General features: G+C 33.6%; 4 protein-coding genes across 6 annotated transcripts; 2 read left to right on the top strand and 2 right to left on the bottom strand.

Annotated features, from left to right (window-relative positions):
- Positions 1-1,238: 1,238 nt before the first annotated feature.
- LOC111701829 (probable cyclin-dependent serine/threonine-protein kinase DDB_G0278487) lies at positions 1,239-7,793 on the bottom strand. Of its 2 annotated transcripts, none has more exons than XM_023473273.1 (3): positions 6,911-7,793; positions 6,419-6,503; positions 1,239-2,185 (listed from the first exon to the last, which is right to left on the bottom strand). In XM_023473273.1, exons 1-2 carry the CDS (start codon positions 7,303-7,305, stop codon positions 6,476-6,478), a joined length of 423 nt encoding a protein of 140 aa, XP_023329041.1. In that variant the 5' UTR covers positions 7,306-7,793; the 3' UTR covers positions 1,239-2,185; positions 6,419-6,475. The 2 variants fall into 2 exon arrangements, with proteins under 2 accessions (XP_023329041.1, XP_023329042.1); XM_023473274.1 differs by lacking the exon at positions 1,239-2,185 and adding an exon at positions 4,922-5,669 and having other exon boundaries at positions 6,911-7,792.
- Positions 3,753-25,093, top strand: LOC111701833 (leucine--tRNA ligase, cytoplasmic-like). The gene is made up of 5 exons (XM_023473277.1): positions 3,753-3,768; positions 4,997-5,000; positions 23,330-23,480; positions 24,445-24,557; positions 24,986-25,093. The coding sequence occupies exons 3-5, from the start codon at positions 23,348-23,350 to the stop codon at positions 25,091-25,093; spliced, it is 354 nt and encodes a 117-aa protein (XP_023329045.1). The 5' UTR covers positions 3,753-3,768; positions 4,997-5,000; positions 23,330-23,347.
- On the bottom strand, positions 8,371-17,898 carry LOC111701826 (alpha-2-macroglobulin receptor-associated protein). 2 transcript variants are annotated; one of them, XM_023473269.1, is made up of 12 exons: positions 17,726-17,897; positions 17,435-17,505; positions 17,104-17,160; positions 16,036-16,170; positions 15,058-15,153; positions 14,541-14,641; positions 14,056-14,134; positions 12,032-12,138; positions 11,645-11,710; positions 11,042-11,110; positions 9,406-9,643; positions 8,371-9,144 (listed from the first exon to the last, which is right to left on the bottom strand). In XM_023473269.1, exons 1-11 carry the CDS (start codon positions 17,862-17,864, stop codon positions 9,559-9,561), a joined length of 1,005 nt encoding a protein of 334 aa, XP_023329037.1. In that variant the 5' UTR covers positions 17,865-17,897; the 3' UTR covers positions 8,371-9,144; positions 9,406-9,558. The 2 variants fall into 2 exon arrangements, with proteins under 2 accessions (XP_023329037.1, XP_023329038.1); XM_023473270.1 differs by lacking the exon at positions 8,371-9,144 and adding an exon at positions 10,434-10,670 and having other exon boundaries at positions 9,557-9,643; positions 17,726-17,898.
- Positions 20,008-23,329, top strand: LOC111701827 (tyrosine-protein phosphatase non-receptor type 1). The gene is made up of 6 exons (XM_023473271.1): positions 20,008-20,177; positions 20,490-20,551; positions 20,813-21,116; positions 21,447-21,689; positions 21,883-22,005; positions 22,454-23,329. Exons 1-6 carry the CDS (start codon positions 20,085-20,087, stop codon positions 22,628-22,630), a joined length of 1,002 nt encoding a protein of 333 aa, XP_023329039.1. The 5' UTR covers positions 20,008-20,084; the 3' UTR covers positions 22,631-23,329.
- Positions 25,094-25,227: the final 134 nt, after the last annotated feature.

Raw genomic sequence — 25,227 nt, 5'->3', positions numbered from 1 at the left:
CTTTGGTATTTATATAATTCTGCTAAAAAATAACAGAAAAACGCATCTAATGTGCCTTTCTTTGATTGAAAACTTTTTTTGAGTCAGAAACGTTTTGTGGTCGGAATTTTGTGGTTAAAAACATTCGGTGTCGGGTACATTTTGTTTCGGAAATATGTAAGGAAACATTTGTGCAGGAAACATTTTGTACGTGCTCTAAAAAATCTGGACAATAACTCAATTACTTCAAGCCTAATCTACATATATAAAGTTGTAATCTATCCTGGTTTGTTTGTATATGTATATATTCGATCATAACTCAGGAACCCCTTGTTGCCTCAAATTTGGATTAGAAACTTGGAAAAGTCAAGAGAATGTTTTTAGTTTGGTTTAAAAATGCTAAGTCTAGTGGTTTAATTTTTATAAAGAAAAATCAGGTTCCAGGTAAAGCTGGTTTCCCAAGCTAGTTCTTAATATTCATGCTTCGCAAAGCAGCAACAAAGCACAGCGCCAGATTCCTTAGTTTTCTTTTGCAGATTAAATCAGATCAAAAATTACATTGTTTTTAACAGATGTCATATGTTAGCACACATGTATTTCATAATAGAAAAAAAACATGTTTATTAGGAAATAGATGATAGTTCTTAGCTATGACACAAAAGCTGGCAAATAAATGGATCAATTATAATACTGCAGATAAGTCTAGATAAGTTTAGATAAGTTTGGAATTACTAAACAAAAACAAAAATAGTTAAATAACATGAATAATAGCTTGATGAAGCATTAAAAAGTAAAAATAACATTAGAAATAAATGCTCAGATATATGTCATCACAAATATAAATATAAATCACAATGTACGAAAACCTTTTTATACAGGAATATAACACTTTTCTTGACTTGTGTGTAGTTTAATATAAATATTGTATAATGAGTATGGCAAGTATGTTTATAAGAATACGGCCAAAATAAGCTTAGAAACTATTACAAATAAATAAAGCCGAATAAAATGAGTTTGACCGTGGAAAAGAAATTTCGAATTTTGAAAAAAAAAATCGATTTTTTTAGCCTATAACGGGGGGCCACCCATGAGCGTCCACAAAAAAATTACAGCCCAATTGGTCCAGCCGTTTGGCCGGCTATGCGCAACATATATATATGAATGTCTTGTTTTATTATATAGATTAATTGCCTAGTTCCGCTCTATTTCTAAGTATTGAGAAAATGAATACTAAAAGATACTGACTTAAATTTTTTGCAAAAATTCCAACCTGATTCCATTTTTCTGGACTTTTCAATAGACAATAATGTGTGACATGATAAAATCAAGAAAGTTTTTTTTAGATCTTTAGTACAGGGTTTCCCATATCATACTGGATTGTATACAACTCTAAATTGCAATTTCCGGGGCTTTTCAGAAAATAAAAAAAGAATGATTCATTTTGAAAAATTGTGTAAACATAAAATAAAAATTTGCATGCAGAGAATACTAGGGGTTTCAAGTAGTATGTGCGTATTTTTGCGTTAAAGCTGAGTAATAATCAAATATGATATAGGAAGCTCTGTATATATGGCTTTTAAAACTTTACTTGCGATTAAATATCCTTTAGTTCTTGATATATTGAGCTAAAATTTCAGATTAGTGCTCATGGTGTATAGTCGGAGAAAGGTTAGGGTATTTAGGGCAATGGGAAAAGTTACCAAGCGAATTTATTTTCTAAATTGGTCATCAGTGGACATATGAACGTTCAGTTCCGAAAGCGCTCACCATCAACTATTTCCGCTTATGCATTCGGATTTGATCGCGGAGAAATATTATTTGCAAACATGATCAAGAAATAAGGTAACATCCTTACGTCCAGATTTTATTCAAGTTTTATATGTAAAACATGATTGAAAAATCTGAATATGATTGAATTGATATCGATGAATCTTTACATTTTAGTTACTTTAATCAAAACATTTTAATCCGCCCTCTGGTGTCCTTATGCATTTCTACTATGTTGCACTTCTTTCTCCAATCTTAACTGTCACCAGGAAGAATAACTCATCAATCTTGTCAAACTGATAGGACCTGATAAACATTTGTCCTGATGACCTCAAATGACGTTGGGTGCTCAATAACAAGCCTGCTGTGCACTTGTCTCTTTAGAAACCAGGGCAGGTTTTCCAGTGTTCTTGTATACTCATCCGGGATACCTTGTAACCTAGATAAATTAAGACTTAACAGAATATGTTAATATAAATATGTTCATGAAAAATTCCCTTATGGATCCATGGTATACAAAGAAAAAATGTTGACAATCAAAATAGAGCCTGGAAAGCCAAGTAATATACATTTGGGTTTTACACACATTAAAAATAAAAGGGACTGAATGCCCAGAATTATAGTTGCTTAAAATAATTAATGGACCGAGTTTTATGTTTTTGTTTTGTTTCTTTGATTCATTTAAAGTTATCGCAAGTCTGATTTCTGAAATCTATAATTCTTAATAGAAAATGGTAACCATCTTTAGATATTTATAAAAATTATTTGTTTGACTTTTTGGCTCCGTTTTTTTAATAATACCTAGTCTGCCATCCAGGGTCTGCAGTACTTTTTCAATAATTCCAAGTCTGTTATCCAGAGGTCTGCAGTACTTTTTTAATAATTCCTAGCCTGCTATCCAGGGTCTGCAGTACTTTTTCAATAATTCCTAGTCTGCTATCCAGGGTCTGCAGTACTTTTTCAATAATTCCTAGTCTGCTATCCAGGGTCTGCAGTACTTTTTCAATAATTCCTAGTCTGCTATCCAGGGTCTGCAGTACTTTTTCAATAATTAAAGATATTCCGAATTGTGGTCTGCCTTTTTAGTGATTTCGTCCCAGAGTTAAGAAGAATTTGGTTTAGATTTAGACAGTTTTGTTTTCATTTAATAAAATGAAATCTGAAGGAAATTATCTATATTTAAAGTGATTATGAGATTATTGTTACAAGAATTTTACTAATAAAACCAGGTTGACGAATAAATGCCGCAAATGACTTTACATATCAAAGACGATCATCAAGCTGTCAAATCTAATGTCATTTTTAATCATTCTTTTGTTCAGATTTAGCAAACATCATCTTAGGTTTCTTTGCCTGAAGTTGTTTAAGATCATGATCAGTCTGAAGATCGGAATTTGGTTCAACAATATCCTTCCTTGCTCATTCCAACTCCTGTATTGTCGTCTTCATTCTTCCAACAGTAGATTCTTCATCAACAATATTACTGGAATTCTCTCCCTCCTATACTTCATCTTTAGTATCATCTTTTCATTCTGTATACATCTTTCAATCCATTCTTGTCATCCATCTTTATGTTTGATTTAGTCTTAACTTAGAACTTCTCAACATCCATTCTGCTGGTGCCATGGAGGTCCTTATATTCAACATTGTCCATTCTCTTGTTGCGTAAAATCATCTGAAATAGTTCACACATAATTAAATATCATATTGAAATTATTTTATCATAATTTTCATAGGTATTTACGTTCTCTTTCAAAGTGTTGAGAAATTTACAAATTTACAAATTCTTTTACATTTTTTAAAAGGTAAATTCCTTAATAATGGATTTTCTTACTTCAAGTGTTTGTAAAACATGTTCAAGTCGTTCAAGATAATCGTCATATGATTGATCTCGACAGTGTCCAGAAATCTGAACTTTGAAATCATATTTCTACAATTTTGTTACTTTCATCTCGACAACCAGTTCAAACCCACCCTCTGGTTTCCTTGTGATCTTCTCGAGAGTACTTTGATGCACTTCTAGTGCATTACCTTCTCTCAGAGCACTATCAGGGTCAGTGGAGAGAGGGACAGCATCAAGTTGGTAGGATATACACTTCTCTACTCCTGATAGTTTTAACTCGACAGTGTATCTCGTCTCTAATCCACCATATTTTACCAGGAACACGATTCTTTCTCCAATCTCAATTCCAACAAGGAAAAATAACTCATTAAACTTGTCAAACTTATAGACCTCTGTACGGATTCTCTTAATTTGTGTTGGATGCTTATATTCTATTTCCCTTCTTTCATCTCCAGAACACAATTCATCATTGACGCTATAGCAGGAATAGCAGCCAGGGCAGGTTTTCCAGTGTTCTAGTATACTCATCCGGGATACCTTGGTTTTACAGTGCAACCCTAAAACAGTTAACAGTTAGCACCATGTATTGTATAACTCACTTAAATAGCTTAAAATAGTCTAATCAAAGCTGTATGTACTCGCCATAAACCTAGTCTTGGGTTCGATTTCTAACAATTGATTTTGCTTTGTTCAGACTTATCTCTTCAATCCATGGGTCAAAATTTGCAAATTTCAAAATATGTTGAACTAAGTTTAACCTTATATTTAAAAAATGGATAATATTTGTGCCAAACTTCATGTTTAAGGAATTTTAAGGGAAATAGTAAAAAACATTTTTGTCAGCCATTTGTTAACAAAAATTGACTGAGCAAATATGGCTGAAATTTCAGCATACATAATACATATGTCCAAGCTTACTATGTGTCCTCGCTCCACGTAATTTAGTACTTGATGGATAATAACGCCATAAAAAAATTCGGAAAATTCTACCTACTTAAATCTGAATTTTTAAAGCCAGACGTAGAAATTTTGGTGGTTTTAACGAGTTTCCCAATAAATATTTGATGAAAATTGGTAAAGGGTTAATTAGTTATTATCAGACACACAAATAAAAGTAAAGATAAAACAGAGAATACTTTAACTTTATATGAATAGTTACAATATTAATCTGGTAATTATTAAAACTTCAAGGTCGTTCAATAGCATGAAATGAAAAGGGGATGGTGGAGTTGGCACATTTGATGTAGGGGGGGGGGGGGGGCCCTGCCTTCATTTTTGGTTCAAATCTTCCAATTTTTTGGGTGCACGTTATATGGCTTTTAAAACTTTACTTGCGATTAAATATCCTTTAGTTCTTGATATATTGAGCTAAAATTTCAGATTAGTGCTCATGGTGTATAGTCGAAGAAAGGTTAGGGTATATAGGGCAATGGAAAAAGTTACCAAGCGAATTTATTTTCTAAATTGGTCATCAGTGGACATATGAACGTTCAGTTCCGAAAGCCCTCACCATCAACTATTTCCGCTTATGCATTCGGATTTGATAGCGGAGAAATAATATTTGCACACATGATCAAGAAATAAGGTAACATCCTTACGTCCAGATTTTATTCAAGTTTTATGTGTAAAACATAATTAAAAAATCTGAATATGATTAAATTGATATGATGAATCTTTACATTTTTGTTACTTTAATCAAAACATTTTAATCCGCCCTCTGGTGTCCTTATGAATTTCTGGAAACTACTAGGTTGCACTTCTAATGCATTCCCTTTTCTCAGAGCACTACCAGGGACAGTGGAGAAAGGAACAGCATCAAGCTGGTAGGATATACACTTCTCTACTCCTGATAGTTTTAACTTTAACGGTTCTTTCTCCGATCTTAACTCCAACCAGGAAGAATAACTCATCAATGTTGACAAACTGATAAGACCTGATGAACCTTTGTCCGGATGACCTCAAATGACGTTGGGTTCTCATTAACAAGCCTGCTGTGCACTTCTCTCTATAGAAGCCAGGGTAGGTTTTCCAGTGTTCTTGTATACTCAATGAGTATTACTCATCCAGGATACCTTGTAACCTAGAAAAATTAAGACTTAACATCATTCGTTAATATAAATCCGTTCAAGGTCTGTAGAAGTAATTTCAGTTTTCCAAACGGGAGTGCAACAAATTAGCGGAAGAGTTCGTTAACGAATAGCAAAAACCGTTAATTAAATTGTTACATAACGGAAATAGCCATGCTTGAAAGAAGTCAACAATTTAAAAAAGATCGGACGGAGTTGTTTCTAAATAACGCTACTCAAAATTGCATGAAACGTGCAGAAATTTTTTATTTTGATGTTTTTCAATGTTGTCATCAAATTTGTTTAGCTTTTTGAAATAATCTTTAATAGATCATTAACGGATGGTACCTTTTAACAATTTCTTAATTATATTTTATTAACGACATTAATAGATCGTTAAAAACGGTAACTTTTAAAAATAAAGTGAAAAAATGAGATTCTTAAAATAAATAACGAACGGCTACGTGAATTTTTTAACGGTTTTAACTAACGGCTTGAAAGAAACATCTAAACGTACACAGCAATGATGTCAAATGGACCTAGTTTGAAGTGTGGCAAGTCTGATTCACATCCGATAGACTTTAAAAAGGTCTAAGAAAATAAATATTCCATTCCTAGTAGTAATAAACTAAAATCTTTATTCAAATCAATAACAAACTGCCACACCCGCTAAAAAACATAAACTAGCACAATTGTTATTTATTTTTTATGACAAAGGTGTTAGTTCCAGTTATCCCCAGGTGAATAATCATTAAATACAAACCAGGGCAGGGTATGTTCTCTGTGTATTTACAAGTATTCTCATGTTCCTTCAATAGTTTCAGTCCACGAAGAGATACATTACGACCCTAGATATAAATTATACATTATAGAATATTTAAATGTGAAGTAAAATGGTAAAATGAAAAATGGTCAATAACTAGAAGGAATTGGAAGACTGATTGAAATAATTGGGATGGTCTCCTCCCTGGAGAAATGAGAGTTCAACTGGGTTAAGAGGGCAGCTTTTAACTTTCTAAGATAGGATTCGAACATTATTCATTTATGGTCATTAATACGAAAATCTACATAAACCTTAAATATATTTTTCTCCAGACAAGTCTTGTTCCAATTCCTTTAAAATAAAATTACTAAAAAGTGGCTACATTTGTATGGAAACAAACACAAAATATATGTTTTATAGTCCTTCTATGTAACATAAAAATGTATGTGTACTTTTTGTAACATTCTTTCTTTTCAAGTTTTAAATACTAACTCTTTGCTGATACACTTGTCACAGAAGATATGTCCGTTCTTGCACATTGGTATTTTACCACTCCTTGGGATGGAAAAACAGACTGGACAACTCAGCTCCTCCTGTAGTTTCTTACATAGTTCATCCTTCTCATATCGTTCTTTCGCCAGCTTTTGACGTAAGTCTTCCTTCTCATTTTGTTCCTTTGTCAGCAGATGTTCTAGCATCTGCTCCATTTCCCACTTATCTTGTTCTAGCTTCTGCTTAATTTCCTGCTTTTCCTGATCTGACTTGAGCTCCATCTCCTGCTGAAACTTAAGCTCCCACTCCTGCATCTCCTGCTGAAACTTAAGCTCCCACTCCTGCATCTTCTTCTGAAAACCAATAATTTTCTTTTGTTTTGACTTGGTAAACATAATCTTAGGTCTCTTTGCCTTGGGTTAATCAATATCATGATCAGTCTAAAGATCTGCTTTTAGTTCAACAATCTCCTTCCTTGCTCCTTCCCACTGTATTTTCTCCTTTCATTCTTAAGTAGATTATTTATCACAATGTTACTGGCATCAATACCTCCTCTAATAAAGCCATGTATTTTTCCTTATGGGCACCAATAATATCATATTCATCTTCAAACTTTACTTGGTTTATTTCCTTTCGGACAAAATCCTTCTGAACGTTTTGTACTGCACTCTTCTCATCTACACTTTTTTCATCTATGGCATCAACATCTATCCGCTCATCTGTACATCTTCCAATCCATCCTTTTTATCTATATTCTCGTCTCGGAACTTCTCTGTATACGTCATATTGGAGTCAAGGAGGTCCTCATATGCAAAATATTCCATGATAGCGTTATTAAGATCTTCTGAAAAATATTTAATCAATAAAATTTCTAACAAAATACCTTCTGAACAATTATATATATATATATAGTTTCTGTGTTCTTTTAGATAAAAAGGGAGGGCTCAAAACATAAGTTAAAGCACTATATTCGAATAATATCTTAATAAAATACATGTTATCTCAAAATAAACAGTTCACAACACTAATAACATTTTATATTTAGTATAACGTGAAATGAGTCTGAATAGAGAAGAGGGATAAACAAAGGACAACAAGGATATATATTTACAAGGAAGAACCATGAAGATCCTAAGAACTATTAAATCAGGAATGAAAGATATGAGTAAGGAGGAATGATCGATCTAGTATATAAAGAAGAATGAAAGGAGTAAAGAGGAATCTATTCTAAACATGCAATTCTACATTAGATCTTAAACTAAAAATTTCATTCTTATCTTGTTTTGTAAGGTGAGATAGAAAGAAAAGATGTTTGTGTGAGTGTTTAGTGTGTGTCTGTGCAGTTTTAGTGTGAACCTAGAATTGAGGGTGCTTGGTGCCCCTCAAGAATCAATATCTCATTTTCTTTATTTGGTTGGAATGGAAGATTCCTTTAAAAACTAGAAATTAACATAAGCTTGTAATGACGACATTTTTTATTATTCAAAAAGTACTATTCATGCATTTCAATGTGGATCAGAAAAAAAAGTTTCTCAAGAAACTGATAGTGGTTCTTAGTTGAGTAACAATCAATAGCTGGCAAATAATCTCGGAACTATGAAACCAGATCTATATTAAAATCTGTTAATATTCAAATACAATTTTAAAATGTTACAAAACATAATCATATTTCAATATAACATTACTAATTGTTGAAAACTAAACAAATGATCAGATCAATTAAATCACAAATATAAACGTAAACTACACTTTGCCTAGACTAAAAACACAGGAATATAGCACTTGACATGTATTATAAGTGACAGGAATTTAAAATGTAAAACTAAAATAAAATTATAATGCAATTCAAAAAGTAAATCTTATAAATGTCTAGTGTATATTTTCAGATCAAATAAAACTTCAGCACAATCATTGTAAAAGATTATACGTACATAAGATGGAAGACAACAGTTAAGAATTTAAAAAGTACTAATTTTCAACTAGATATGAAAATAAAAAATATTATATAAGGAGCATTTGCTTTCTGGAATACTGACTTTGTGAGTAAATAAAAATGCCATTTGTAGAGGAAGAAATCCCCGAACGAGGACTATAAGATCTGCAAATCAGTAGTGTCAGATCCTGGAACAAGAGAAGACCTAATCAACTTCCTCTCCTTTTATACTCATTATTTATAATGTATTTACAACTAGAAGCAATAAATGTAATTCTAAACATTACATAATACATACTATCTTTATATTATCAATGCATGCATATACATTATACAGGGTTAACCACATAGAACGAGAGTTAAATGACGACCTGAAACTCTTTTTTGTAACTGTCAGTTAAAGAAAGTCGTTGCCGTAAATATTATAAAGTTTCACAAAGGTACATTGAATGATATGCCAAAGAAAAAACTAGATTTTATCTGCAGGAAATGATAAATGTAAGAAAAAACACTGACCAAATTCTGTACAATCGTTTTTAAAGTCTCATTCTTGGTAGTTGACCCTAAATATAGAATATTAACATTGGAAGATCTGTTTTAAAAGAAAAATATTGCTCAGTTTTGTGAAAAATTAGTAATCATAACAATTATTGCATAAACCTAGATCCTAGATTTTTATTTTCGTTTCTTGAGTTCGTTATGCCGCGCAAAGATTCTAAAGTTCATTATGCCGCGCAAGGATTTTGCTTTCCAGGCTGGTATGAAGTTTATCCACTGCATCTATATTCTTCGCCAGCTTTCTAAATAAAATAAGAAATAGAATATGAAGATTTTCTAAAAACAAGCATTATTAATTTTGTTTATGATTTAGATAAAAAGATTGATGTGGCAGATCAAGAGTAGATTAGAATTGGCAGATCAAGGGTAGATTAAAATTGGCAGATCTAGAATAGATTAAAATTGGCAGATCTAGAGTAGATTAAAATTGGCAGATCTAGAGTAGATTAAAATTGGCAGATCAAGAGTAGATTAAAATTGGACAGATCACGAGTATACAATACAATTTGCAGATCAAGAGTGGATTAAAATTGGCAGATCAAGGGTAAATTAGAATTGGCAGATCAAGGGTAGATTAAAATTGGCAGATCTAGAGTAGATTAAAATTGGCAGATCAAGACAAGATTAAAATTGGCAGATCAAGTGTAAAACCTATATTTAAGCCCTGTTTAGGAAAGAACTAGAATGAAGGCTGAAGTAGGAAACCTACCGAGAACTCAAGACTGAACTGAATTCAAGCATAATCACCAGATCAACCATATGAAGATATGAAGTACTTTTATTAACTTTCATAATATTTAGCCTATATTCAACCCTGCTTTTAAATGCATATTTACTCTGTTTATTCCATAACTTACAATTTTATATGTGAATTGAAGCAAAAAGAAAAGATTTTAAACTATATAAAAGGAAGCACGTGCAATACCATCAACCCTTAAAATGTAACCATGTATGTATGTATGAGGAAAGATTGATTGAGGTTGGTTTGACCTCTCTAGAGGCCAGACGACTTCGTGGTGATTTAATACAGACCTGGAAAATTCTACATGGATATGATAATGTTAATGAATCTTCTTGGTTCAGCAGAACATGCGAGACAGCGAATAATTCCGTGCACGTCTCCACGCACTGAACCAGGTGATTAAGTATGAACATTCAAAGTTGAGCTAAAATCTCACAAAAACTTAATTTTCATGCTAAGGCTTGCGTTGAGTCTATGTTAATTCCAGTACTTGTATCCTCTCCGCTGACTCGCAGATGAGCTGTACCCTACAACAGCAGACAGTTAACCTTCCCTGTATGCTTGTCTTTTAAGATGAAGATAATCTCTCCTCCTCATATTGACATACATACATACATACTAATATTGACACCCTGAGTCTGGAACATGCAGGGTGATGCCGACGGAAGCTGAGCTGCTCCTTGACCTTCGGACACTCGGTTTGAGTTCTATACTACCTCTGATAGTATCCTAGATACTGCTCCACACTCTAGTTTCAATAGAAGTAAATATTTCCATTTACTGATAGTGCCGATTGAAAAATTCATAACTCTAATTGGATAATGCGCNTGGCAATGGGCATTCATTAAAAACTAAAAATATTAGCGCGTAACTTACAATATTAAAAGGACCAAGTCACCTGTCCATAATTCGTCTTCCTTCTGTTTTATCATCATCATCAACTTCATCTTCGTACTTCGTATTGCGTCTAAATAATAGATTTAGTAGTTAGGAAAGTAAACACCTTTCAAAGGTCAAAAAGGGGTTAATGTTCATAAATGATGTTTATTTAAGAATATAGGATCAGGAAATAGGTTTAATGAATCAATTAATTTAACATGTAAACTGAACCCCTTCTCATCAGCTTGGCCCAGCGCAGAGGAGAACTGGTTGAACCGGCGGAGCAAGGTTCAACTACTTCTCACTATTCATTAAAATTGTTCCCTCAATACTTCCATACTCTAGTTTTCGTATCTCTCTATCTTTACAAATTTTACTGTTGATCTAGCAGAATAATAGTAGCAAATATCAAAGGTCTAAACCATAGATATGCAACGTTTTCATCACTAAATACGAAAAATAGATAAGTTCTGATTTAAAAAACATCCCGATTTTTCTCTTCCTCAGTCATGTAATTTCTTTACAGCCCCATTATTGGAACTTGCGAATTAATATTATGAGAAAAATACCCCTGTCGTCCCCGATTGAACTTCACTCCGCTGGCGGAATTTTACGAATTTACCTTTCGTCGACTAGCTCGAGCTCACTCTGTAGAAATCTTAATTTCTCAAGCCGTTTCTCATAATGGCTGCAGAAACATGATTAGATTTAATAACTGGTAACCTTTGAAGCTTATCATTTTAAGTATTTTTTCATCCAACAAGTGATCAAAATTATGAAAATAAAACATAAGAAAGCACAGACTGGGCATTTAGGACCTTAACTCTGGGCCTATTGTTTTTTTAAAATGTATAAGGATCGCCAAAAAAAGAATCAAAAAGTGTAATTTTATTTTTAGTCAGTAAATGAATTTGACATGGAACCGAAACTTCGAAATGGAAGATTCATAATGAAATGGATCTTGAGCTAGCATTCAATTAAAAAAAAAATCAGAAAATAATCACAGTTCCTTAATTCTTGTCTAAGGCTTTCTAATTCCTCAGCTTCAAAATCTGCTTCTAGTGCTATTTTCCAGAGTCCAGCTACCTTAGGTTCAACAAACCCCTGATATTCACCCTAGATACCAACATTAATTAGTATTTATTCTTTAGGGGGTGGATCCGCATTTGAACTACTGCCGTTTGAACTATTGATTATTTAAACTATTGATTGTTTGAACTATTGTTCATTCTAACTTCTGATAATGACGTCATTTCCTGTAGTTCAAACAACACATTATGTACTCATTTGAACTATTAAATTTGCAGTTTAAAATTTTTATATTTCATGAAAAATAATAGGTCAAACAATCATCACAATATAGTTTAAATGATCAAAAAATATTTCAAAAATGACTTATATAGTTTAAATGAGCAAAACAATAGTTCAAATGAGCAAAAAAAAAATATAGTTCAAATGAGCAAAAAAAATAGATCAAATGAGCAAAAAAATAGTTCAAATGAGCAAAAAAAATAGTTCAAATGAGAAAAAAAAATAGTTCAAATAAGCAAAAAAATAGTTCAAATGAGCAAAAAAATAGTTCAAACGAGCAAAAAAAGATAGTTCAAATGAGCAAAAAAATAGTTTAATTAACCAAAAAAAAAGTTAAAATGAGCAAAAAAAATAGTTCAAATGAGCAAAAAATAGTTCAAATGAGCAAAAAAATGTTCAAATGAGCTATTTTTTTTTTATTTTTAAAAAAATTAGTATACATATTAAGGGTTAGGTTAGGTTAAGACACTTTCTGGGCCGAGCGCTGCGGCTAGGACAGTCTAGGGGGACGAGCGCTGCGGCCACATGTCTGGGCCGAGCGCTAGGGCTAGGACAGGCTAGGGGGCCGAGCGCTGCGAGTATACGTATTTAGGGTTAGGTTAGGTTAAGACACTTTCTGGGCCGAGCATTGCGGCAAGGACGCCGAGCGATGCGGCCACATGTCTGGGCCGAGCACTGCGGCCAGCACAGGCTATGGGGCCGAGCGCTGCGGCCACGTGACCAATAATCCTAAATATGTCTACCAATTAGCTGAAAAAATCTTCTTGAACTATTTTTTTTGCTCATTTGAACTATTTTTTGGTCGTTTGAACTATTTTTGCTCGTTTGAACTCTTTTTTGCTCATTTGAACTATTTTTCTGCTTATTTGAGCGTTTGAACTATTGGTCATTTGAACTATTTTTTGCTCGTTTGAACTATTTTTTTGCTCGTTTGAACTATTTTTTGGTTACTTGAACTATTTGTTTGCTCATTTGAACTATTTTTCTCCTTATTTGAACTACTTTTTGGGTCATTTGAACTATATTTAATATAGTTCAAATGAACTATTGGTTGTTTGAACTACTACACGTGGTACCACGTGCAATAGTTCAAACAACCAAGAGTTAAAAAAGTCAATAGTTCAAACGGCAGTAGTGCAAACCCTATAGCACCCTTTAAGGTTTTCTTTTTAAATTTAAGTTATTGCGCTCACAGGGACTACAGTAGAAATTTATACATTTCAAAAGAGTAGCATGCCCGATTCACAACTCGGATATACCCTTGAAAGCTTGCTCTGATAAAAAATGCATAATGCTGCATATACATCAGATTCTTTTGAAAATCGACTATTTGACTTTACTGCACTACCTTTGGCGGGAGTTCTGGTGAAGTTATACGGACTCAAAAATAAAATAATAGTTGGAAAAAAACAAAGTTCTCTGGGATATCTTCGTTTTCAGATTAGTTGCATATTTGCTGAATATGATCTGTTTAAACCTACTATTTCTATACAAAATGTACATATATGAATTTTCGTATTTTGACACAATTTTATATCAATTTCTCGAGACAGGACCATCAGATATAACTATATCAAGAGCTAATGAGATAAGCTTTCAGCCTATACCCCCTTTCATTTTTCCTTCACAGTCTCTTTAAAGAGTACCATTGTGAATGTGTTTCATTACTTTTTTAGATAATAAAAACTGAAAGATTAATGTACTTCTATTAAAATGTAGAACCTGATTAGTTGCTAGTCTGTGGAGACGATCAAACCCGCTCTTCACGTCCTTTGCTTTCTTCTTCAGGGAATTTGTATCTCTAAATAAAACAAAATGTTACCTAAGGAAAATCTCAAAAAAAAATATTCACAATATTCTAAATTTGTTTAGCAACACGATTTCATTAGGATCGAGATAAAAAATGAAGATCATAAAAATTTAAATGAATATCAGACCATTTTCTTGTATAACAGCATATTTAACCCAATATGGAAGACCATCGTCCATCAACCAAGGGAAGGAAGGAACCTGAAGATAGGCCTAGGAGGGGAGGGGTATATACTTTCTTGGGGCCCCTCCCCTTCAACAATCATTTTACCCCCGTATGTCAAATGGGGAAAATAACGGATTTTGGGGGAAAATAAATGTTTGTTTTTTGTATTTGAGGAAGATAATTCTTGAGAATAAATACCCCTGGAGGAGGGGGTGAGGGGGGGGGGATTCACCTGATATCGAACGCCTCATTCTCTGAATTCCTCTGAATATTGTTGGAGAGAAGATACTCGTCCTTCCCTGCCAACTCCAGCAACCTGTTATACTCATCAACCTAGACACACAGAGTCAACATATAATTTCCCTTCCTTGTCTCAACATTTCAAGTGATCCTCCATTTAAACCTTTATTTGATCAATAATATAGAAAATATCGCTTTTTCGTCTTGATTATGCTTAATTCTGACAATTTCCTTTCTATTTCATGCATGCTTGATCAGACAAAGCTTTTTTATAAACTTTTTTGAGTGAATTGAAAATATATTTCATTGGGTTTATTTCGCTGAATTTATGATTTTGGGGAAAAGATTGAATTTCTTGTTGTAATTAAAACTCGTATAATATGAAGAAAACTAAAGTGAAGTTGCAAGAAACAACAAAAGCTCAGTAAAAAGAATTTTGTAAAGATGATTCAAGCCGGCTTTCCAAGAAATGATGGTTAATTGCAATCATTATCATTTTAAGTATTTGCCTTTTGTTGATGATGCGAAAACTCTTCCTGGAGAGCAACCAGTTCCATGGAGGTCAAACCAGACTTCTCAGCTTTCTCCCACAGCTTCTGTAACTTCTAGAGCATTCTTAATTTTCTACAGATTCTAGAATGTTCTCTAGATTCTACTTATTATTCTAGAATATTCTTAATTTTCTACAGATTCTAGAATATTATTCAATTTCTAGATTCTAGAACATTTTATATTTTCTTCAGATTCTAGAATATTTTTCATTTTCTACAGGTTCTAGAATATTCTTTTTTTCTCTAGATGTTAGGATATTTTTTCCAATAGATTCTAGAACATTCTGTACTTTCTGAAGATGCGGAATATTCTTGAGTTTCTATTCTACAGATACGTAAATATCTCAATCTCTTTATTTTCTACACACTACTTCTACACTAGTCTCTAGTATATTCCTTACTTTCCACAGATTTTAGAACATTTCTAAATTTCTACAGATTCTAGTACATTCGTTGATTTCTACCAAATAAATTTTTTTGGGATTTCTTTTAGTGTGTATACTGTCTACTGTATAAGTGTATGTTGAATAATGTATACCTTGTGTAAGATCTGAGGATCTTTATAAACTAATGTGTGTTCAGGGTGTTCAGCGACAAGATGTTATTCAGTGTGTTCAACCAGGAATTATCTTCAAACAATCGATCAATCACACGGAACTCTACATGCACAGTTTTCTACATTTAATCACGTGTTCAAATCTATATAATTAATTGAGATTTTTAATGTATAACTATTTAAAGGCCAATTTTTATAATAACCCTGGACTGATTTATTGTGTTTTCAGTTCACGGTTGAGTCCTGTATAAACTGCCTACCTGAAATATATACATAAGATTTAATCAGTGCAAATAGAGGTGAGCGGAAGAGAAAGAGTTCATGTTTGCTCTTATGTTTGTAGTTATTACCTGGTCTCCTATAGGTAAAAATGAGCACACCTTGTCCTTAAAGAATTCCTTAGGTATCTCTGTTTGTATTTGCTGTTCTGTATTACCAGCCCCTGATCCTCCCATACCATATCTGGTCAAGATCATACTGAACTTCTTTCTGATCTCGTTCTCCTTCAATCCTTCCTACAATTAGAAATTAGAAATAATAAAAAAGGTAATTTGTGAAGTGTTTGTCTTGATACAATTTAAAAATCTTTTTGACAAAATTAAACATAAAAATTTACTTCAACTTTATTTTCTATTCCGTGAACCAAGAAAACAGTGTTATTAAATACAGCTAATTCAACATTATAGCATGATTACTTTATAACACTGCTTTAATGGAACTGAGCATTAGCTGAGTATGAAGTGCATTATATATTAAATGACAACCCGTCGTTCAGTGAAGTTGGGGCCGGCGCTCCTGTCCACCGAGCGTATCCATGAAGTGCATAATGTTTCATAAAAGATTTTTAAACAGCAGCCTTGGGATACCATGTGAGAGGGTTTTTACAGATAAATTCGATCTTAATTTTTAATTAAGAAAATAATCTTGCTGTGACTTTAGATTAAATTTGGATAGAAATGGTGGAGTATTGGTTAAGACAGGGAGAAATTTGGGAGAAATGTTTTCGATTTTTAAGGAATTTTTGGAAACTTAAATGATTTTTTTTGCATTTACTTTTTATTTCTAGAAAATATTTTAAGTTTTCTCAAAATTCTTAAATATTTTTAAAATAATATAAACATACTTTCAAAGCTAAGAATAACCATTTAAGTAATCGACTGAACGCGTAATTTCCAGTGCCCCTCTTGCCTCCATGCGAAGATGACAATACCCGATTCTCAATAGTCTCCAAAACCTTGATCTGATCAATTAAAGATATTGTCGTATTTTAATAATTCCTAATGTTTTTTCTGCAGGGAAATTTCACTGGTCCCTTTTGTAGACAAAATACGATGGAAAATCATCAGCATAAGGCTAAAAACATAGAGCAGACAAGGCTTTTAGGGGTACCCTTTCAAATCGGGCATGGCGGGTGACTTGAAATTACGCGTATACTCTCTTTAACCAACCTTGTCTCCACCTTCCGATTTAAACTTTTTTAAGGTTAGCTCCTCCTTGTCCTGAACCTAAAACAAAGAATTTGTAAAACACAATCTAAGAAGTCTATTTAATTGTATAGCCAGGCTGTTTGTTTATTTATATCCGAAAAACGTCAAAACAACTCAACCGATTACGCAATTTTTTTTGTGAAAACTCATATGACCCCTGAAAATATTATGGCAGGGAAGAATTAAAAGTTTGGCCTCAGAATAATTTATTTTTTATTTAAGAAATCCTCCTTATAGTTTTTAATATATATCTAAAATCAAATAATAACAAATACTTGATAAAAATACAAACCTTCAGCTCACTGTAGAGTTTAGATAATTTGGTCTCAGTCAATTCCATTTTCAATCTCGCCTTCTCCCAAACTTAATCAAAGTAATATTGAATTAATTTGTAAATAAATTATTTTCGGGACAATAAGAAAGTAATAACGAGATAGGAAAGCTGGCAAGTATTTTTTAATGTTCCCCCAAATTATCTCAAGAAAAATATACATAAAAAGGCTTACTATTTGAAAGATATGAAGTATCCTAAAATACATGCTTAAAAAAAATTTCGAGGATAAAAACTGGTTTGTTACTCAACCTAGATTTATCTTCTGCATCCTGAACGGGGACTGAACTGTTGCATAACTCTTGATCTCATCTTTCTCCGGGTAAAAATCTTCCGTGCCCGAGACCAGAGACCCCAGGATCAGGAGCACAGAGAAAACAGAATATATCATGGAATCTGTAAAACGTGAAAATGCACACACAAAAGTCAATAAAAACAACAGCTGATGTTTAATTTTAACGAACTACTACGAAATGCTTTAAATAAAAAAGTTAAATCCCCCCCCCCCCCCCGACAGCCTCAATTAATTTTTGTTCATGACTTACGACTTCCATCATTTACAAGATATTAAAATATTCATACTTCTTCTCCTCAAATACTTTTATTTAAAAAAAAACATATTTTAACACATAGGTTCTGATACATATTAAAAGACAGAACGCAATAAAAAAAACGCAAAGAATTTCTTGCAAATATGGAAGATGGTTGAAAAATTTCTACAAGCTTGCGAAATGGTTTATCGGCTATCGACTGTTTTCATAGGAAAAGGAAATATATATATTGGCTTGATCGCGCTATATATATTCAAGTACTTGATAACATGAAGACAAAATATTCAATGAAAAACGAAAAACTTTTCAGAATATTAATACTTATTCATGCGAAATATTCAACTTTAGACTTAACTATTGAAATTTTTTCAAATTAAAAGTTTACTGGTAAATCTTATACAAAAATTAAGAAATCTACAAAGAACCACTCTGAAACTACACTTCAAACTTTCCGGAGAGAAATTTGAGCCCACAGCGTGCTCGAGTCTTTTCTACGATTACGAATGAGGACGCAGGGTTGCCAACATATTTCAGACCAAATCCAAAATATTTTTACAACCACTTTACAGGCATTTTAGTGAACACTTAAAATACACCTATTTCAGTGGGTTTTCACCCCTAATAAATTAAATGTGTGATAGGTATTTACTGTATTTTATAGAAACAGCACAGTTTCTAAAGTCTTTTCATCTAAAACTAAAGAATTATTTCAATTATAACATTTACAATCCATGCCAGAAACAAAGTAAATTCAATTCTTATAGAAGTAGACTAGCTCTCTCTATGGAAAACTAATTCTCAAGATTGACGATTGTGAATTATTGAATGAAATTCAAATATTTTTTAATTCATCTCCTTAACACATTTAATTGCACTAATGTGCTGTATTACTCTAATGCAATCACTAGCACTTTAGTGAGGGGGGGGGGGGCGAAATAAAATTTTGAGGGGTTAAGTGGGGGGTAAAAAACTTTTTGAGGCATTTTAAAGTTTATAAACCAGTTTAACTGCGTCTATTTATCGTTCTCTGTTCGAAAATCGTAGGCATCGCCCGTAGCTTGGCGTTGATTTAGGATAGATATTGGACATAAAAGATATATTCAAATGTTGATCCAGACTGGATACGAATGTTAAAAATTGATACGATACAAATGTTATGAACAAATGTCAAAGTATGGATATAGGGGATCCGTCCTAGAGAACGATTTTTGGGGCCGAGCAGCTGCGGCTAGGACAAGCAGGGGGCCGAGCGCCGCGGCTAGGACAGGCTAGGGGGCCGGGCGCTGGGGCCGCATGGTCAATTATATCCATGTCTTACATTTAAGATCCATGGGGGGCCGGGGGGGCTTAAATCGTTCTGTAGGAAATTACCGATATAGGTTGAATTCAAATATAGCAAAAGATGTATGCGATTATCGGGTCCGTCCTAGAGAACGATTTTTGGGGTCTGCCCTAGTGAACGATTTTTTGGACCCCCCTCCCTCCTATCAATTTTGTACATGACGAAATTAGTAAATTAGTATTTTTTTTTTATTATTTAGGGTTAGGTTAAAGGTTAAGACACTTTCAGGGCCGAGCGCTGCGGCTATGATAGGCTAGGAGGGCCGAGCGCTTGGGGGTCCAAAATCGTTCTCTTGGAAATTACCCGATAATCGATACAAGAAGGATGGATACGAATATTAAGGTCTGATTCAAATCAGCAAAAGTTATAATCTTGAATAGCAATTATGAGGATGGATTTGATTGTTGATCCAATCTGGTTACGAATGTTAAGGATCGATACAAACGTTAAGGTTTGATTCAGATGAGAAAAAACAACTAAAAGTTATAATTTTGAATACGATTACGAATGATCTGTATTGATTGCCGCGAAAGTTTTGTCAAGATTTACAAAAATTAATCGTCTTCACAGAAGCAACTGTCCCGATTTTCGAACTTCAAGAATAAACGCGGCAAACCTTACAGATTGCGCAGGCGCAGACGAAAACAATTTGTAAAATATACCGCATGCATGCTGACGAAATAATTTAGTTAATAGTTACAACTTCACTTATGGCGCAATGGAGTCTGCACGGCGGAAATGCCTGGAAATTATTCTGCAGAACACCTTGGTGAAATTGTATCAAAAAGGTTTAAGTGAAGAATATAAACAGGTAATTCAGGAATTAAATTTGTTTTGAGTAATGTTTGAATTTTCACTTTTTAAAGACTAAATGTATTTTTTAACACTTACATGTTAATAAATTGCTGCATTTATATGTCTATATGTCAGATGTAAACAATAGTCGCAATGATCTCGACTTGTTTTGTCATTAACGCATTTTATTTATTAAGCATGTCGGTAATTTCCTATGGGTCCCTAAAATCGTTCTCTAGGACAGACCCAAGCATGTCGGTATTTTTTCTAAATAAAAATTTGAAAGAGTAAATTTGACGTGTAGAGGTTTTACAGTCTAATTCTACAGGTAGAAGATGTTGGACCCACTCCTGGTGATGCCTGGGCCCAGCATGATGCGATGGTCAGCAGGTTAGTAAAGGTTACCAAGTACTGTTCACGTTTTAAGTTTAAACCTTTACATTTACTGTTACTTAGGAAAATGTGGCTAGAGTTCATAAATTTTAGTTAACTTATGGGATTTTAAGAATTGAGTTGGATAATTATAATAATAACAACATCCAATCTTTTTGTTGATAATATTTTTTTAACGTAAGAAAGCCCGCGTTGTTGATTATTTTTGAATAGGATACATAATAGTATCATGATGATGAACTTACTTTCCTTCTTTAGAGGACTATGCGAGGCAGCTGTTAAAAACAGTGAAAAGAATCGATACTGCAATCTTTTCCCCTTTGACTCGGATCGAGTGAAACTGCAGGTTCCGAAAGATAAATCAGATTATATCAACGCTAGTTGGATTAAAATTCCTGGAGTAGAGATCAGGTTTATCCTAACAATGGCTCCGCTTCATCCCAGTAGCTTCAGTTCCTCCCGTCCTGTTGATTTCGGGATGAATAGCTCCGTATCAACTTGTGCTGACTTCTGGAGAATGGTTCAACAAACGGATTCAAAAAGGGTTATAATGCTGTGTAAGGTTAGGATAAATATTTAAACATTGCTTAAAATTCATTTAATTTTGAATAGCTAATACCGCTCTTATACCACTCTTAAGATACCGGACTCTTGGACTGGCCTTTATTATTTTCAATTTTGGGTTTTCTTTGAAGTTACTTGCGCATTACTACTGCAGGAAAACAATGCAGGAATTATAAAAATTAAACACATAGTTGATCAGATAAACGTTGCAAGGGTACTGTTGTGAATTGGCATGCCTATCTTGAAATTGAGAGTCATTTGAAGTCAAAACGATAGTACCTTGAGATAACTTCTTAAAAAATATAAATATTTTTTTTCTGAAAATCAGATTGAGTCTGGGTATACAGGCTGTGCACAGTACTTCCCAACGGAACAAGAAGAATTGGTGACCTTCGATGAGTACAGTTTAACACTGGACAAGGAGATTAGCCAGGAAGATGTTTCTGTGGACAGAACCTTGAACCTGACCTGGGACGGAAATTCACGCATGATAAACCACTCCCAGTTCAACCTTTGGCCCAACTATGGAGTTGTAGAAAATGTTTCTCAGCTCGCGGATTTCGTCAAAAAGGTAAAATACAGGTTTTCAATGAAATGGTGTTTTATTGTAGTACACTTTTTCAATTTAATTGGATATCCGGTTTTTATTTGCATCCGGTTTGTTTAAACTCGGCTGAATTCAATTTAGTTAGAATCAATTCTGGAAGTAGATGTAGAAAAGTTTGAACGTACTAAAAGGAATAATGTTTTTCTTTTATTTCTAGATCTTAGATGCAACCCAAGTTTGTGAAGGTCCAGTGATAGTGCATTGTTCTGGTGGTATAGGACGGAGTGGAGCCTTTACATCAATATTATCCGTCCTCTATCTTCTAAACAAATATGTTGAGGTAAGTCTGTAGTTACTTCAGGGGTATTTTCTGGAAAATCATTGATTCCCAAGTAAAGATCACGTATCACAATTGAACATCCGAGACAGGATTTTAAGGGGCTAGACAGGGATCAATGTCTTCCCCCCCCCCCTCCTCATATAAGAATTGGGATTGAAGTACCTCTGCAGTTAGCTTCAGCATATATAGGGTAAATTAGAACTGACAGCACAATTTAAACCAATAAAAGTTAATTCATTAAAATCAAATATTAAAATATTATTCACAAATTCTTATTTAACTAATTTAAAATATGATTTATTTCCTTTGCTTAGCACTGTCTATTTAAATTGTCAATGATAACAAACAAACCTTTAAATCTTCCCTTTTTTGTTAAAGAATGCATCAAGATTTGTTTAAGAAATTAAAATTTTAAATTTTTTCCCTTATTATATTCTTCCTTGTATAGACTGGTTCAGCTGAGTGTCTGTCTGGGATCGTGTTAAACGAGGAGATCTGCCTGGTAGAGTTGGTCAGGGGGATGAGGAAGCAGAGACATCCCTGGATGGTGGAGGGAGAGAAACAGTATCTTCTTATATACTCCACTGTACTCCATCTACTCCAGGAGATGCTGAAGGAGTCCTAAACAGTATCTTCTTATATACTCCACTGTACTCCATCTACTCCAGGAGATGTTGATGGAGTCTTGAACCGTATCTTCTTAAATAATCCACTGTACTCCATCTACTCCAGGAGATGTTGATGGAGTCTTAAACAGTATCTTCTTGTATACTTCACTCTACTCCATCTACTCCAGGAGATGCTGATGGAGTCCTGAACAGTATCTTCTTAGGAGATACTAATCAAGTCCTAAGGAAGTGAAAGAGTGTCTTCTTATTTCCACCACTGAAGGAAATGTGCAAATAGTTTTACAAATCAGTTATATATACATATATATATGTTACATGTATTTAAGGTCTATTCTTAATAATTCTTACGTACTTGAAAATGCACAATACTCACCTGATTCCGTCCAACCTAGTCAAAATTTCGTATATTATTACAGTAGTTTATATAAATTGTTATATAATTTGGAACATAATTACTTCTAGTCAACAGACAAAGGTGTAAAGGGTGCCGTTGGGAATTGAACTTGTCCCTCTCTAAATGTAGAGTCACTTACAATTACGTCAACAGTTCATTTAATAACTGCAACAGTTAACCCTTAGATTTATTTCTTAGCTCAAGTATAACCATAATTTTACACCGTTTTTATTCCATAGTTGTTATATATATATCGTACCTTATCATCTCGGCACATTAAATTTACATTATTAAATATTTCAGATAGAAGCTTGGTAGAATGGCAGGAGGAGATCGGAAGGGAACCTTTAAGGTTGAGTTTCTAAAGGAGGTGGAGAAGGAAGCGCAGGAGAAGTGGGAGAACCTTAAGATATTTGAGGTGGATGCTCCACAGGAAGGAGAAGGAACAACAGGTACGATATTCCCACGGTTGTTTAGTCAAGTTGTTTACTCTTGATGTGCACAAAGGATGAGACTTCAGCGACGATTGTACGGAATGGTTACTGTCTGTTGCCTTTTATTCATGTTTCCCTACAACTGTAAAGTTCTTTCAATCTTTACCAAATCATTAAATATTCAAGGATTCAAGAATTAATTTTAATTCGAGATCGTCATATTTTCATGTCGTCTTTACAGTCTCATCCTTTGTTGGTAACCCTTTATGAGGTAAAAATTTATTGGACAGTGTGCTTAGAGAGACGGTTTGAAGGTTCTCGGACCGGTTTCATTTTGTAACAGCCAACCGTCTTCCTAAGTAATGATAAATTGTTACGTCATTTAAGGATTTAAACTGTCCATTTGCTTTGTAGCCAACATTTCCCGTGCATTGGAGCGCAGCGAGAGTAAGCAATCGTACTAAACAACCCTGTTAATTCCACATCAGTACAATGGTTGCATAATCCGAACCGGATTAATCATTTAGTGGTACCGGCTGGTCTAGTGTTATAAGTTTGTAGTGGACCCAGTCCAGCACGTCATATGCACAAAAATAGGCTTACGTGGTTGGTGTGATTCGTCTCGACCAACATTATTATTAAAACTATAATATTTTTGCAAGTGTAATACTTTCCAGTCATTTTTGCTTAATGGAATCTTAAAAACATTGACGTACACCTTCTAACTGATCTTTACGCACTTTAACGAACCTGTTTTGTCACATACATTTTTCTCTAACTTATTTTTAATGTAATATACATAAATAAAAAGTTGTGCAAAAATAATTTAACAGAATTGCAGGATTTAAATGTTTTGGCGCATAAGTCTCCTCCCATGATTTTGCCGACCGCAGTAAACGTATAGAAGGCGAGGATTGAAGTGCCGACCTATTAATTTATTGCGGATCCAAAAATAAAAACAATGATACAACGAAATGTTTAGATGAGAAATACATGGTAACCTTCCCTTATCCGTACATGAACGGTCGATTACACTTGGGGCACACCTTCACTATTTGTAAATGCGAGTTTGCCGTGGGATTTCAACGCCTCAAGGTAAAGTTTTAGACTCATCCTCAGTCAAGTAGCTGTTTGTTACCCAGATAAGTTTAAATTTTATTAAGGAATTATTCTTTATCTTTTTAAAATTGAAATTTCCTTTCTGTTGTAAATAATGCTCCATGGAATATTCATATTCATATTTTTATTGAACTACAAAGCATGAGTTATTACAAATAAACTTTCACAATTTACCATGAAGTATAGTCCCGTCTAACCAGGGTAGCTTGTTTTTAGTGTACAAGGAATGAGGTTTAAATTAATATGATTTATTAGTATCTTAATCTCGATATGAAGAACTTGCAGGAAATAAGTAATAATTAATTTCAGATTTAAACTTGATTTGATTGGATCTACGGATTTAAAATTCAGACGTGTTGAATTCTGATTGCGGTAATATTGCAAATTAGAAACTCTGTTATCAGGGAAAGAAATGTTTGTTTCCCTTCGGGTTCCATGTGACCGGTATGCCGATCAAAGCTTGCGCAGACAAGATCAAGAGAGAGCTAGAGGCGTTTAGTAATCTGAATTGATCTGATTTAAAGGGACAGTAAAGGAAAAATGAAAGGGAGTATAGTCTGAAAGTAATCACTTTAGCTCTTGATCGCGACCCATGAAAGTCATATCTGATGTCCATGTCTGGAGAAACTGATATAAAACTGTCACA

This window comes from Eurytemora carolleeae, unplaced genomic scaffold (genome assembly GCF_000591075.1).
Source record: "Eurytemora carolleeae unplaced genomic scaffold, Eaff_2.0 scaffold476, whole genome shotgun sequence".
Classification (NCBI taxonomy): domain Eukaryota; kingdom Metazoa; phylum Arthropoda; class Copepoda; order Calanoida; family Temoridae; genus Eurytemora; species Eurytemora carolleeae.
Note: the sequence above shows the minus strand (reverse complement) of the source record. Positions and strands in the feature narration are given on the sequence as shown.